General features: G+C 38.4%; 2 protein-coding genes across 3 annotated transcripts in view; one reads left to right on the top strand and one right to left on the bottom strand.

Annotated features, from left to right (window-relative positions):
* The window catches only part of LOC106869362 (probable ATP-dependent RNA helicase DDX46), a 32,986-nt gene extending 25,866 nt beyond the window's left edge, over nucleotides 1-7,120 (top strand). For both annotated transcript variants that reach the window (XM_052968676.1, XM_014915084.2), the window contains 6 exons: nucleotides 882-1,044; nucleotides 1,545-1,694; nucleotides 2,264-2,539; nucleotides 3,779-3,955; nucleotides 5,340-5,531; nucleotides 6,352-7,120. In XM_052968676.1, coding sequence (XP_052824636.1) covers nucleotides 882-1,044; nucleotides 1,545-1,694; nucleotides 2,264-2,539; nucleotides 3,779-3,955; nucleotides 5,340-5,531; nucleotides 6,352-6,399 — 1,006 coding nt within the window. In that variant the 3' untranslated portion in view covers nucleotides 6,400-7,120. The remainder of the gene's footprint in view (nucleotides 1-881; nucleotides 1,045-1,544; nucleotides 1,695-2,263; nucleotides 2,540-3,778; nucleotides 3,956-5,339; nucleotides 5,532-6,351) is intronic.
* A 1,527-nt stretch (nucleotides 7,121-8,647) lies between these two features.
* The window catches only part of LOC106869348 (kinetochore protein Spc24), a 5,948-nt gene continuing 1,727 nt past the window's right edge, over nucleotides 8,648-12,868 (bottom strand). The window contains exons 2-4 of the mRNA XM_014915064.1: nucleotides 10,625-10,862; nucleotides 10,019-10,095; nucleotides 8,648-9,766 (exon numbers count right to left, since the gene is read on the bottom strand). Coding sequence (XP_014770550.1) covers nucleotides 9,663-9,766; nucleotides 10,019-10,095; nucleotides 10,625-10,862 — 419 coding nt within the window. The 3' untranslated portion in view covers nucleotides 8,648-9,662. The remainder of the gene's footprint in view (nucleotides 9,767-10,018; nucleotides 10,096-10,624; nucleotides 10,863-12,868) is intronic.

The raw sequence follows: 12,868 nt of genomic DNA, 5'->3' as shown, positions 1-12,868 counted from the left end.
ATATATATATATATATATATATATATATATATATATATATACACAGAGTGTCCATAAATTACCTCTATGATTTGAACAATGCAGAAAAGAATGGAAAATAAGGATACCTCAGTAGAGTTTATTGGAAAACATGGGCAAACAAAGTTTTATGAGAAACATCTTAACACTTCCAGATAGGCTCCATTGGTTGTAAAGAAGTTGATTGATGGATCTCAACTTTAATAGATACAATAAGTTGTGGAAGTTGTAAAGGTAATGTATGGACACCCAACATATCTGGAGCATTGCTGTATTCTAGAAGACCTGTTTGCCTCAGCAGAATTGATACTGGTGTTGTTGCCACATAAAAAGCACCCAGTACACTCTGTAGAGTGGTTGGTGTTCGGAAGAGCATTGAGCCATAGAAACCATGCCAGAACAGACAATGGAGCCTAGTGAGGCCCCTGGCCTTACCAGCTCAGGTCAAACCATCCAACCCATGCCAGCTTAGAAAACAGACATTAAATGATGATGATGATGATGTGTGTGTATATATATACACACACATATTGCAACATTGTATTTTGAATTCTGGCAGTTGTATGAATTGTTGACTAAAGTGTATAGAGGTAGACTCAGTTGACTTATGGGAGGATTGGCAGATCCCAGGTCCATCCTGGCTAAGGAGATCTGCAAGCAAAAGTGCTCCAGTTACGACCTGTGTAATCTGGAACTACATTATCCTATGAATCCTTCCTTTTTCAAAATCCTTGGATGTGATTTGTGGGAGATTTGACTCCTATACCTAGCAAGTCATGCAAATATACATTTTTATTTTATGTTGCTACGTTGTTTTGTTATTATTATTATTATTATTATTATTATTATTATTTTTCTCACAGGCGTACAGGCCGTGCTGGAAACAAAGGGTTTGCTTTTACTTTCATAACACCAGATCAAGAAAAATATTCCATAGACATTATCAAAGCATTAGAACTTTCCGGAGCTCCAGTACCACCTGATCTGGAGAAAATGTGGAATGATTACAAAGAAAGAGCTAAAGCAGTAAGTCATCATCATCATTTAACGTCCATTGTCCCATTAAGTCCCACTGTCCTATAAATAGGACACTAAATGAGAACATTAAATAAGCTATATCTCATTGTCTCAGTGTCCTATTTATAGGACACTGAGTATTTCCATTTCTACTTGAAGTAAAGGAGTTTTAATAATTAATTTTTTTCATTTTAACCTATTTTCAATCATCTGTAAAAATTTAAAAGTAATATTCAGAAATTTAAGTACTCTGGGACTTAATGGGTTAAAAAAAAGTAAATACTGGGGCTGATTTGTTTAACTAAAATTCTTCAAGATAGTGCCCCAGCAAGTAAAAGAGAAAAGATAGACCCCAAAGTAGATTCAGATTAGGAATATTTTCTAAACTAAGAGTGGTAACAGTTTTAGCTACAGGTCACCACCAACAGTAAGTCCATTTAAAGCTGAAAAAATTATAATGTCACTCCTCCATTTCACCAATCTAATGCTATTCTCCATTTTTGTCACAGGCTGGGAAGATTATAAAAAGCTCCAGTGGTTTTAAAGGCAAGGGTTTCAAGTTTGACGAAAGTGAAGCTCAGTTGGCCGATGACCGCAAGAAACAACAGAAAGCTGCCCTTGGCTTACAAGACTCTGATGAAGAAGATGCTGGCTTTGATGTAAGTATTCTGCTCTTGTGTAGTTTGAATGGTCAGTTGATGTCTTGCAGTTTTATGTTTTTATTTATACAATCATCATTGTTGTCAATATTATCATCACTTAAGGCAGTGAGCTGGCAGAAACGTTAGCACGTCGGGCAAAATGCTTAGCGGTATTTCGTCTGCCGTTACGTTCTGAGTTCAAATTCCGCCAAGGTCTACTTTGCCTTTCATCCTTTCGGGGTCGATAAATTAAGTACCAGTTACGCACTGGGATCGATGTAATCGACTTAATCCCTTTGTCTGTCCTTGTTTGTCCCCCTCTATGCTTAGCCCCTTGTGGGCAATAAAGAAATAAGAATTGTAAGCATGCCAGACAAAATGCTTAGCAGCATTTCCTAATGTAGCAAGCTGGCAGAATGCTTAGCGGCATTTCATCCATCTTTACATTCTTAGTTCAAATTCCTCAGAGGTTGATTTTGCCTTTCGTCCTTTCAGGGTCAATGAAATAAGTACCAGTTGAGCACTGGAGTCGATGTTATTATTATCACCAAAGTAGCTCTTATACTTCTCTTTTCTGTCTTCACCAGATTGAGCAGCATATCGAAGACATGTTTGCCAGCCGTAAGAAAGTCACTGATGTCACCAAACCTGTCGTACCAGTCCCAATGCAGCAACAGCAACAACAACAGCAGCAACAGGCCAGTCAGACGAACGTCACTAACCAACAGAAGCTAGAGTTGGCTAAACGTGTAGCCGCAAGGATCAACATAGCCAAGAAACTGGGACCAGAATCACAAGATATTATTCAACAAGCTGCCTCTGCCATCCTGAAAGGAGGCGGAGTTTCTGCACCTCAGGTTGCTGTCAGTATCTCTTTTGTTACACCATCACAAACCCCATTTGTCATCGTTAGTTTCACTTTCACTTTTGCAATACTAAAGCAGGTTGGACGGATCTGGAACATGTTCTTGTATTATCTCTCTTTTTCATGAGATTTTATTTTTTCTTTTCTTTTTGTTAAAATAATTTGTTACCTTTTCCTATTGTCAACCATTGTAACAGAGGAATACGAATGTGTTCATGAAGACATCCGCTCTGGAGAAGTTATCTTCCCAGGTTTGGAATTTTCTGCATGTAGTATCAGTTCAAAGTGCTGACAGTAAAATAGATCATTAAAAAATTCTAATGTTGCCCAGCTGTCAAAACAGCTTTCTTTACTTCGTTTTTGTTTTTTTGTCAGCACATATTACAAAAATACAAAACCTAAAATAAAAGACACCTACATACTGATAATAGCAATAGACAAATAAAACTTTCAAGGAATACTGTCCAGTGATATCTCTCTCTCTCACACACACATGGGCTGTAGATCAGTTCAAATATGTCCCAAGCATAAAGTTTGTATATTTTACACCAATACTTCAAGTGCCACCTATATGTTAGATTCCTCATGTTGTTGTTGGCACTCCATCACTTACGACGTCGAGGGTTCCAGTTGATCCGATCAACAGAACAACCTGCTCGTGAAATTAACGTGCAAGTGGCTGAGCACTCCACAGACACGTGTACCCTTAACATAGTTCTCAGGGATATTCAGCGTGACACAGTGTGACAAGGCTGACCCTTTGAATTACAGGCACAACAGAAACAGGAAGTAAGAGTGAGAGAAAGTTGTGGTGAAAGAGTACAGCAGGGTTCACCACCATGCCCTGCCGGAGCCTCATGGAGCTTTTAGGTGTTTTCGCTCAATAAACACTCACAACGCCCGGTCTGGGAATCAAAACCACGATCCTATGACCGCGAGTCCGCTGCCCTAACCACTGGGCCATTGCGCCTCCACACATTCCTCATACAAACGTCTTATCATTAAAACGATTAGCTCATAGTTGTTCTTATAAGAAACAAGCTAACCAATGCGTGTTTGTATATATACATGCACACACAGACAGACACACATACACTTGTGTGATCATTATCAACATCATCATCATACACACATAGTTATTCCATATACTTTAATTCTTTTTTTCCATTGACATCTATAAAGCAACATTGATAGGTTATTGATCATTGTGACTTACCGAATGAATCTCTTTTTGTAGTCAAAGACAATTGCCGAGCAGACAGCTGAGAAGATCAATGCTAAGCTTGGCTACCGACCAGCAGCTGAGGAAGAGAAAGAGGGACAAGAACAAAGCACGGAGACATTCAAGCGCTATGAAGAGGAACTGGAAATAAATGATTTCCCACAGACAGCACGTTGGAAGGTCACATCAAAGGTCAGAAAACTCTTCACAGATATTACATTATTATTATTATTGTTGTTACCAATATGTAAAGGCGGTGAGCTGGCAGAACCATTAGCACACCAGGCAAAATGCGTGGCAGGATTTCATCCATCTTTTCTAAGTTCAAATTCTGCCATGGTTGACTTTGCCTTTCATTCTTTTGGAGTAAATAAAATAAGTACCAGTCAAATACTGGGGTCAATGAAACCAACTAGCTCTCTCCCCCAAAAATTTCAGGCCTTGTGCCCACTATAGAAAGCATTGTTATTATTATTAATGTGGCTAGCTTGGTAGAATCATTAACATGCTGGGTAAAATACTTATTACCATTTCGTTTGTTTTTGCTTCCTAAGATCAAATTCTCCCATGGTCAACTTTGACTTTCATCCTTTCAGGGTCAAAGAAATAAGCACTGGGGTCAAGATAATCGACCTTCTCCCTCTACCAAATTTTCAGGCCTTGTGCCTATAGTAGAAAGGATTGTTGTTGTTGTTATTGTGTGTGTGGGCATATGTATGGCTATATACCAATATGAGAAATTACTATGAAGACAATGGCAGTAGACTGGCATATTGTTTGAGCGCTAGCTTAAATGCCTTTCAGTTCTATATTAAAATCTATTTTAATTTAGCTGAGATCTTCTGTCTTTCATCCTTCTCAGGGTCAATAAAGGAAAGTTCCAGTCAGATTCTTTATTTTATCAACCCTGAATTCATCATCATCATTTAACATTTGTTCTCCATGCTGGCATGGGTTGGACGGTTTGACAGGAGCTGGCCAGCTAGAGAACTGCCTGGGCTCCATTTTGTTTGTTGGCATGCTTTCTGCAGCTGGATGTCCTTCTTAAAACCAACAGAGTGTAGTACTGGGTATTTTTAACATGGCACTACCACAGGCACGGCACTTTTGCATGGACACTTTTACATGGTAGTGGTACAGGTGCTTTCATGTGGCACCAGTACCCACAAGCCCGCAAGACTAGATCTCTCAGCTAAGAGAAGGATGTAGAGGACATACTTGCATGTATGGATAGCCGCAATTTCTACTTAGCTTGACATCTCTTCTCAAGCACATCTAATCACCAGAAGTCTCATTCCCTTATCTCCTCTGTGAGGCCCAAAATCAGGGTTTTTTTTTCACCACCTCATCCCACATCTTCCTGAGTCTATCCTTTCCTTACATTCCCTCCTTCTAAATTATTCAATAGTTTCTTTCATTCGTATCATATTTCGTATGTTTCAGTATAAAATTGTCTTTATTAGAAACAATTTTTGGTTTAGCTACCAGTCTCATTTTCATTGTTTTTGTTATCGTCATTTTTATTATTATCATCACCATCCAGTCTTAAAAATATATCTTTATATCTATTTTATAGGAAGCTCTTGCCCAAATCTGTGAATATTCTGAAGCAGGTATAACGGTGAGAGGAACCTTCATCCCAACTGGAAAAGAACCCAAAGAAGGAGAACGTAAACTCTACCTGGCTATTGAGGCTACTAATGAACTAGCTGTACAGAAAGCCAAGAAGGAGATCACTCGATTAATTAAAGATGAATTGGTCAGATTGGTAAGATATTTTCTAATTTATCTTTTCTTTTTTTGTCTTTTTGCTATGTTGAGATAGTGGAGGCGCAATGGCCCATTAGTTAGGTCAGCGGACTCGCGGTTTCGATTCCCAGACCAGGCGTTGTGAGTGTTTATTAAGCGAAAACACCTAAAAGCTCCACGAGGCTCCGGCAGGGGATGGTGGCGAACCTTGCTGTATTCTTCCACCACAACTTTCTCTCACTCTTACTTCCTGTTTCTGTTGTGCCTGTATTTCAAAGGACCAGCCTTGTCACACTGTGTCACGTTGAATATCCCCGAGAACTACGTTAAGGGTACACGTGTCTGTGGAGTGCTCAGCCACTTGCACGTTAATTTCATGAGCAGGCTGTTCCGTTGATCGGATCAACTGGAACCCTCGATGTCGTAAGCGACGGAGTGCCAACAACAATATATACACACACACACATATATATACGACGGGCTTCTTTCAGTTTCAGTCTACCAAATCCACTTACAAGGCTTTGGTCAGCTCGAGGCTATAGTAGAAGACACTTGCCCAAAGTGCCACGCAGTGGGACTGAACCAAGAACCATCTGGTTGGTAAGCAAGCTACTTACCACAGAGCCACTTCTACTTTCAAAATGCTTATTTAGTTTGGTTAACATTTCTCTATTTGCTTATCCTTTTCTCTGTAGTTATTTGTAACTTCACACTATTGTAAATATCTTTAAAACACTGTCTATAAGGCAATGATTTTTATTTTTTTTATTATTTTCACATAATTATTTCAGAGCTGGAATTTTTATTTTCATCTTGTTTAATTTTCTCCATTATTTCAGCAAAACTCATACCAACCAACAAGTAAAGGCCGATATAAAGTACTGTAATTTGTTCCAACCAAACTGTTCAACAAGCCTTTATAAAATGAGTACAAATATTTCAGCGCAAACAGACTATAGACTTTATGAAGAATGGAAAAACAACTTCCTAAATGAAATAAATAACCACGGTTTTCCTTTCCATTTTTCTTCATTTCACATCATGCATCCTTGAAATAAAATCTCATACTAGGAAAGAAGAAAAAATTTAAAAGATTTTAAATTAAAGGCAATGCCTTAATAAAACCAACCAGTTCTTGTTTATTTGTCAAATTCTTTTTTTTTTTTGCCCCCCTTTCCCTCTTTTAATTCTGTCCCCTTCTAAAATTGTTGAGTTAGTAAAACATTTGAGATGACAGGTTTTATTTTTCCTGTCATTTAATCGAAATTTTTGTCTACCTTTTATTTAATTCTTGTCACATAATTTGGTGCAACAACTTACTTTTCAAACCTAAAGTTAATTCCCCATTTCACTTTTAGATAGCAATATGAACTCTTTAAATTATTTTCTATTATCACATTTATAATTTAAATTGTAGTTTGCCTTGTAAATAACAGAAAAATATACTGAGGGTTGTTTGTGAATATTAAAAAAAATGTTTATTTTTATGTATAGCTACCAGTAGATGTTTCATGTAAAAAAAAAAAAATGGGGAAAAAAACAGGTAATATTTCTTGACCTGATGGGTTTTAAGATAACTGTTTTTATTAAAATCCATACACGGACCAACTTACTGTTTGTGTTCTTTGATTTCATTTGCTTTAGATTTACTTCCATGCTAATTTTCCTTTTTTATAAAACTTCCAGTGCCAATGTTTAATTCAGTTTCAGCAATACTTTGTTCTCATCTATAATGATGATCACATAATCAATATTGTATCACGATTGGCTGTATTTCCTCTTAAGAAACACCAAAACATACAGAATGGAGTGTCCACTGCTTGCAAACACAGGCTTCCAGTATATTAAGAAAGTCTTCACTCAAACACTGACCCAGACTACTAACAGGCTATAGACTTTCGTTGTGCATACATAGTTATAGTTTTGTGTGTCTTAAGTGAAAGGTGGGAAAGTGAACATGTGTAGACTTTTGATTATGATTGTTAAACTAAGACTCATCTTAGGATAATGTAGCAGTGACATTTTTCTCTACATATGCCCCTCATGCTGGGCTGGCAGAGGATCAGAAGGACCAGTTTTATGAGGTTCTTCTGCAGACTACCTTGATGGCAAATGACACCGACTTTACTATTGTGGCTGGTGACTTTGATGGACATGTTGGACAGCACTCCAACAGATTTCATGATATGCATGGTGGTTATAACTTTGATTCCAGAAATGAGGAAGGAACAATGTTGCTGGAGTTTTGTGATGCAAATGGCTTATTAATCTGCAACACTATCTTCAGGAAACTTACCAGCCACCTAATCACCTAACAATCTGTAGACATATAACAGGAAACAACTGAAGGTTCTTACAGGACAACCTACTGAATGTGACAAGACTAAATCTGTGGCTGGGGCATATTTTCAGTAAGACCTGGGGTGACAGATTTGTTCTTCCATTACACTCAACACCTGACATAGAACCATTGCCCCCGTCTTCTTTTCAAATACTAACCCCTTCCCCCATATAGTCAAAGGGGCTTTTTCCTTCTTCCTGTTTTTTTTTTTTTTGCCTTGCAAGTTACTTGGCAACCTTGCTTAATGCCAGTAGCATAAAAAGGGCACTCAGTACACTCTGTAAAGTGGTTGGCGATAAGAAAGGTATCCAGCCATGGAAACCACACCAAAGCTGATACTGGAGCTTGACATGACGTTATGGCTCACCAGATCCTGTCAAATCATCCAACCCATGCCAACATGGAAAACAGACATTAAATGATGAGGGGGGAAAGGGGGAAAAGAATAAACATTTTGAAAAATTCTGGTATTTGGTGTTTGATTTATCGTTTCCCAAATTATGAAAAATGATAAAGAATAATCAACATGTGGTTAGAAACTGTCTTTTCCAAGTAGCGAAACTACATGTCTGAAAGAGCATCTAATCTTTTATTTTATGAGTTGTTGGGTCACAACAAAACAGAAAGGTTTCATTAAGGTGTAATGCATTGTGGACAAATCAGTTCAACAGAAATTATCTTAGCTTTGCAAAAGTATTAAACTTACCTCATAGATTCAGCCTTGCGTGAAAGCTTACCATCCACCATTCCATGGCATTCACTTGAAAGAAGAACTGAAGAACAACTCGTAAGAATGAAAGCGTGAAATGAATTTTATTCTCGTGACTGAGTGAGTGAATAGTATAATTTGTCTTATTGGAAGAAAATAGAAAAAGAAAACATTTGGAGAAGCAAATACATCCAGGTACACATACATAGAGAGAATGGGGTGTCATGCATTTCACATTCACATAACTTTCTTATGGTGCAGTTTTTTACAGTCATTCCACATTCATTCACAGATTCCATTACATATCAGGTTCTAGGCAAGTTTTTTTTTTTTTTTCAAATCTACATAGCCATGTGTCACTGGTTCTACCTATTCAGGCTATCAATTTAAACTTGGTCCTATTGGCTTCAACACACATCACAAAATGTTTGTTTGAAGAGAACAAAGAGGCTCATAAAAAATATAAAAACAGAATTTTTTTTAAATAAATAAAATGAACTAAAAGCTCTTTCACTTATCACTTACATTGTACACTTGCTAAGCATATGCATATCACATGTTTACTTTACCTTCTTAACAAGTTTACTTCTTTCCACACACTGAACTCTTTAAAACTGTTTTTGTGATGACAGAATTTTTCTTAGGTGATTATGATGAAAAATAAAGAGATGAATTACCAGAAGTCAAATAGTCATTTTGCACCTGCTAACCATTCAGTATATGACATTGGCACTGGAGTGAGAAAAACAGAGGGAAAAGGACAGAGTCAAGAATACTTTGGCAGTGCACGTTCCTGAAAGACCTCAAATTTAAAAGGACCAGTTGAACAGATCAGGAAAGAACAACCACAGATCCAACCATGCTGGTGGAAACTTACTGCCTTATGTCTCTCACAAGAGAAGAACCTAAATCTAAGTTGGTCACCACAAAAACTGATAAAAGCTATGCTCATTTTCACATGTTAACCAAACATTTCTCTCACACACATTTCTAAAACTCAACCTTTTGACACCCTAACTCAATTTTAATGGCAGCATGTAAGACATCAAAATTTAATTAGAGGTAAATAGGAAAAATTAAAAACAGAATGTATTAAATTTTCAGCTCTCTTCCATCAGGTCCCACAAGTAATTAGCCACAAAGAAACCTGAATTCTTCCTGCTGTTCAAAGTAAACGGCTTGAGAAATCCATGTTTAGAAATATCTGTGGAATCAGTTAAGGTTAAATACAAGTTGGCATTCAAATAGCAAAGTTTTAATGGTGAAAAATGATAAAAGTCAACCTCAACGAAATTTGAACTCAGAATGTAAAGACGGATGAAATGCCACTAAGTATTTTGCCTGGTGTGCTAACAATTCTGCCAGCTCACCGTCTTTCAGCATTCTAATAACAACAGCAATTAACAAAATTGACAAAGTTAATTTTGAAAAGTTATGACAATCAGCACAAGGATACAGCCTTTGATATCATCTGCTTCACCATCATATTGCCAACGAATTCCAGTGATGTGAGTATATAAATCAATATCATACCTGTAAGAAAAAAAAAAAAAGAAATTAAACCAGATTTTCAAAACACATCATCATCATCATGTACCTTTTCCATGCTTGCATGGGTCAGACTAGAGTTGTTGGCACTCTGTCGTTTACGACGTCGAAGGTTTCAGTTGATCTGATCAACAGAACAGCCTGCTCGTGAAATTAACGTGCAAGTGGCTGAGCACTCCACAGACACGTGTACCCTTAACGTAGTTCTCTGGAATATTCAGCGTGACACAGTGTGACAAGGCTGACCCTTTGAAATACAGGTACAATAGAAACAGGAAGTAAGAGTGAGAGAAAGTTGTGGTGAAAGAGTACAGCAGGGTTCACCACCATCCCCTGCCGGAGCCTCGTGGAGCTTTAGGTGTTTTCGTTCAATAAACACTCACAACGCCCGGTCTAGGAATCGAAACCGCGAGTCCGCTGCCCTAACCACTGGGCCATTGTACCTCCACAGACTAGAGTATAGCAGACATATAATGAATAAGTCACTTTCAGAATATTCAGTTAAGAAACTCACTTGATCTTCTCCAATTGAGTCGAGTTCTTGTCACAGGTATTCTCCCTATCAACAGACAACTTTGACAACTGCTCCTGGCACTGTTGCATATCTGTTAAATACTTCTCCAATTCCAAACTGGCATCTTGTTTGTGTTGCTTGGCCCGTTCTACCTGAAGTTGAATTTCCTTTTCTTTAGGACTAAGTACCCCTTTCTCGCCCTGTTCCTCGTTTTTCCGCTTAACTTGTTTTTCCAAACCTGAAAAAAATATCAAAAAGGAAAAAAATCATCAGCAGCAATTTTACTTTTGCTGTTGTCATAATCAACATGGTGGAGGCGCAATGGCCCAGTGTTTAGGGCAACAGACTCACGGTTGGAGGATCGTAGTTTCAATTCCCAGACCGGGCGTTGTGTGTATTTATTGAGCGAAAACACCTAAAAGCTCCACGAGGCTCCGGTAGGGGGTGGTGGCGACCTCTGTTGTACTCTTTCGCCCCAACTTTCTCTCACTCTTTCTTCCTGTTTCTTGAGTAAAGCTGCGATGGACTGGCGTCCCGTCCAGCTGGTGGGGAACACATATGCCATAGAAACTGGGAAACCAGGCCTATGAGCCTGGTTAGGCTTTAAAAGGGCGCACAAAAATAATCAACATGACCACCACCACTACCATCATCACAAATATCCTCTTATATTTTGTTGTTTATTCCCAGGTCAACTCTAATTGAGTAGGCCTACAATCAAAGGAATGTCACACACGACCATCCCATCTTTTTAGGGTTTTATTTTCTTAAGGGTTTCAGTCAAGTAAAAAAAAAACTGCACTCATGATCTTTACAGGTCCTCAATGACAATTCAGGTGGATGCGGTTTGTTGTTCAGCTTGACTAGCTGAAAATCGATGCTAGTGAGGGAAAAACGGAAAAGAAAGTAACAAGAGAGCTTCTATGCAATCATTTAACCTACTAGAAATAGCAACCAAAATCTCACTCAAATGGTACCATCATACTAGTGGTCATTGTTGAAGAAGAGAGAACCAAGGTGTTTGTTAGCAACTGTTACCATCATTTTCAAAGTGAGAGGGTGATGAGGTCTGAAAGGTATTTCCTTCTTGGGAATAAAATGCACCAGGCACAGGCAACCTGTTATGGAAAGCAGACCACATGAGGTGTGGCTCATTGTCAGGTAGGCTGCACTGTTAAGAAAACTGGAGGTGATTTTTCATTAGGCAAGACATTCAGAAAGTCCTGCAGGCTGCAATCTGCCTATGATCAGGATACACTGGAGAGGGAGGGAGGGGGGAGACAGACAGACAGCGAAAGGGAGAGAGAGAGAGAAACAGAGAGCAAAAGGGGAGAGGGCGAGCAAAAGGGGGAGAGAGAGAGAGAGAGAGAGAGCAAAAGGGGAGGGAGGGAGAGACAGACAGACAAACAGAGACCGACAGAGACAGACAGACAGCGAAAGGGGGAGAGAGAGAGCAAAATGGGAGGGAGGGAGGGCGAGAGCAAAAGAGAGATAGAAAGTGAGTGGGTGAAAGGGAGGGAGAGAGAGGTTGGCAAGTTTAGTTAGGATTGGGGGTGCAGGATCTAGAGAACGCTGTTTGAAATAGATGGAAGAGACATTACCAGGGTTGGTAGCTTTATTGGCTTGGAATGATTGGACATCCTTTTTTTGTACCTGGTGTATATGTATACACAATGGTAAGATATGGAAAGGTTTGGTGGAGTCTAGCTATGTTTGTGCAATATGAAATCAGTTGCAAATGGTGCTGCAAACAGAACAATTTGTGTCATTAGTTGATGTCCGCTCTCCATACTAGTATGGGGGTTTCACAGTTGGACTGGAGCTGCACCAGGTTTCAGTCATTTGACTGTAGCCATATTAGGGCACCATCAAAATTTCTGTTTTTCATCTCGTTATATAGCTCTTCAGCATTTAAACTGGCCATATCCAACCCAAATAGTCTACATGTTTTATGTTCAAACTGGCCAGATCCAGCCTCTCACACCTACTTTACAATGTCATTCTAAAAATAAATTAGATCATCAAAATCTCAAAGCTATGAGATAATGCATGATGAAGTCAAAACAATGAATAAATAAGCATTACATTCGACAAAATAATCTGAATGCTAAAGGGTTAAATGAATTGGAAATCCAACACGCATGAAATGCTTCTTCAAAATTAAAATATATTATTGTATAATTATATATAATATAACATTCATAAACTGGTAGAATATTTCAACTAAAACAGATTTGATGATGG

Source organism: Octopus bimaculoides, chromosome 6, assembly GCF_001194135.2.
Source record: "Octopus bimaculoides isolate UCB-OBI-ISO-001 chromosome 6, ASM119413v2, whole genome shotgun sequence".
In the NCBI taxonomy this organism is placed as follows: Eukaryota; Metazoa; Mollusca; class Cephalopoda; order Octopoda; family Octopodidae; genus Octopus; species Octopus bimaculoides.
Note: the sequence above shows the minus strand (reverse complement) of the source record. Positions and strands in the feature narration are given on the sequence as shown.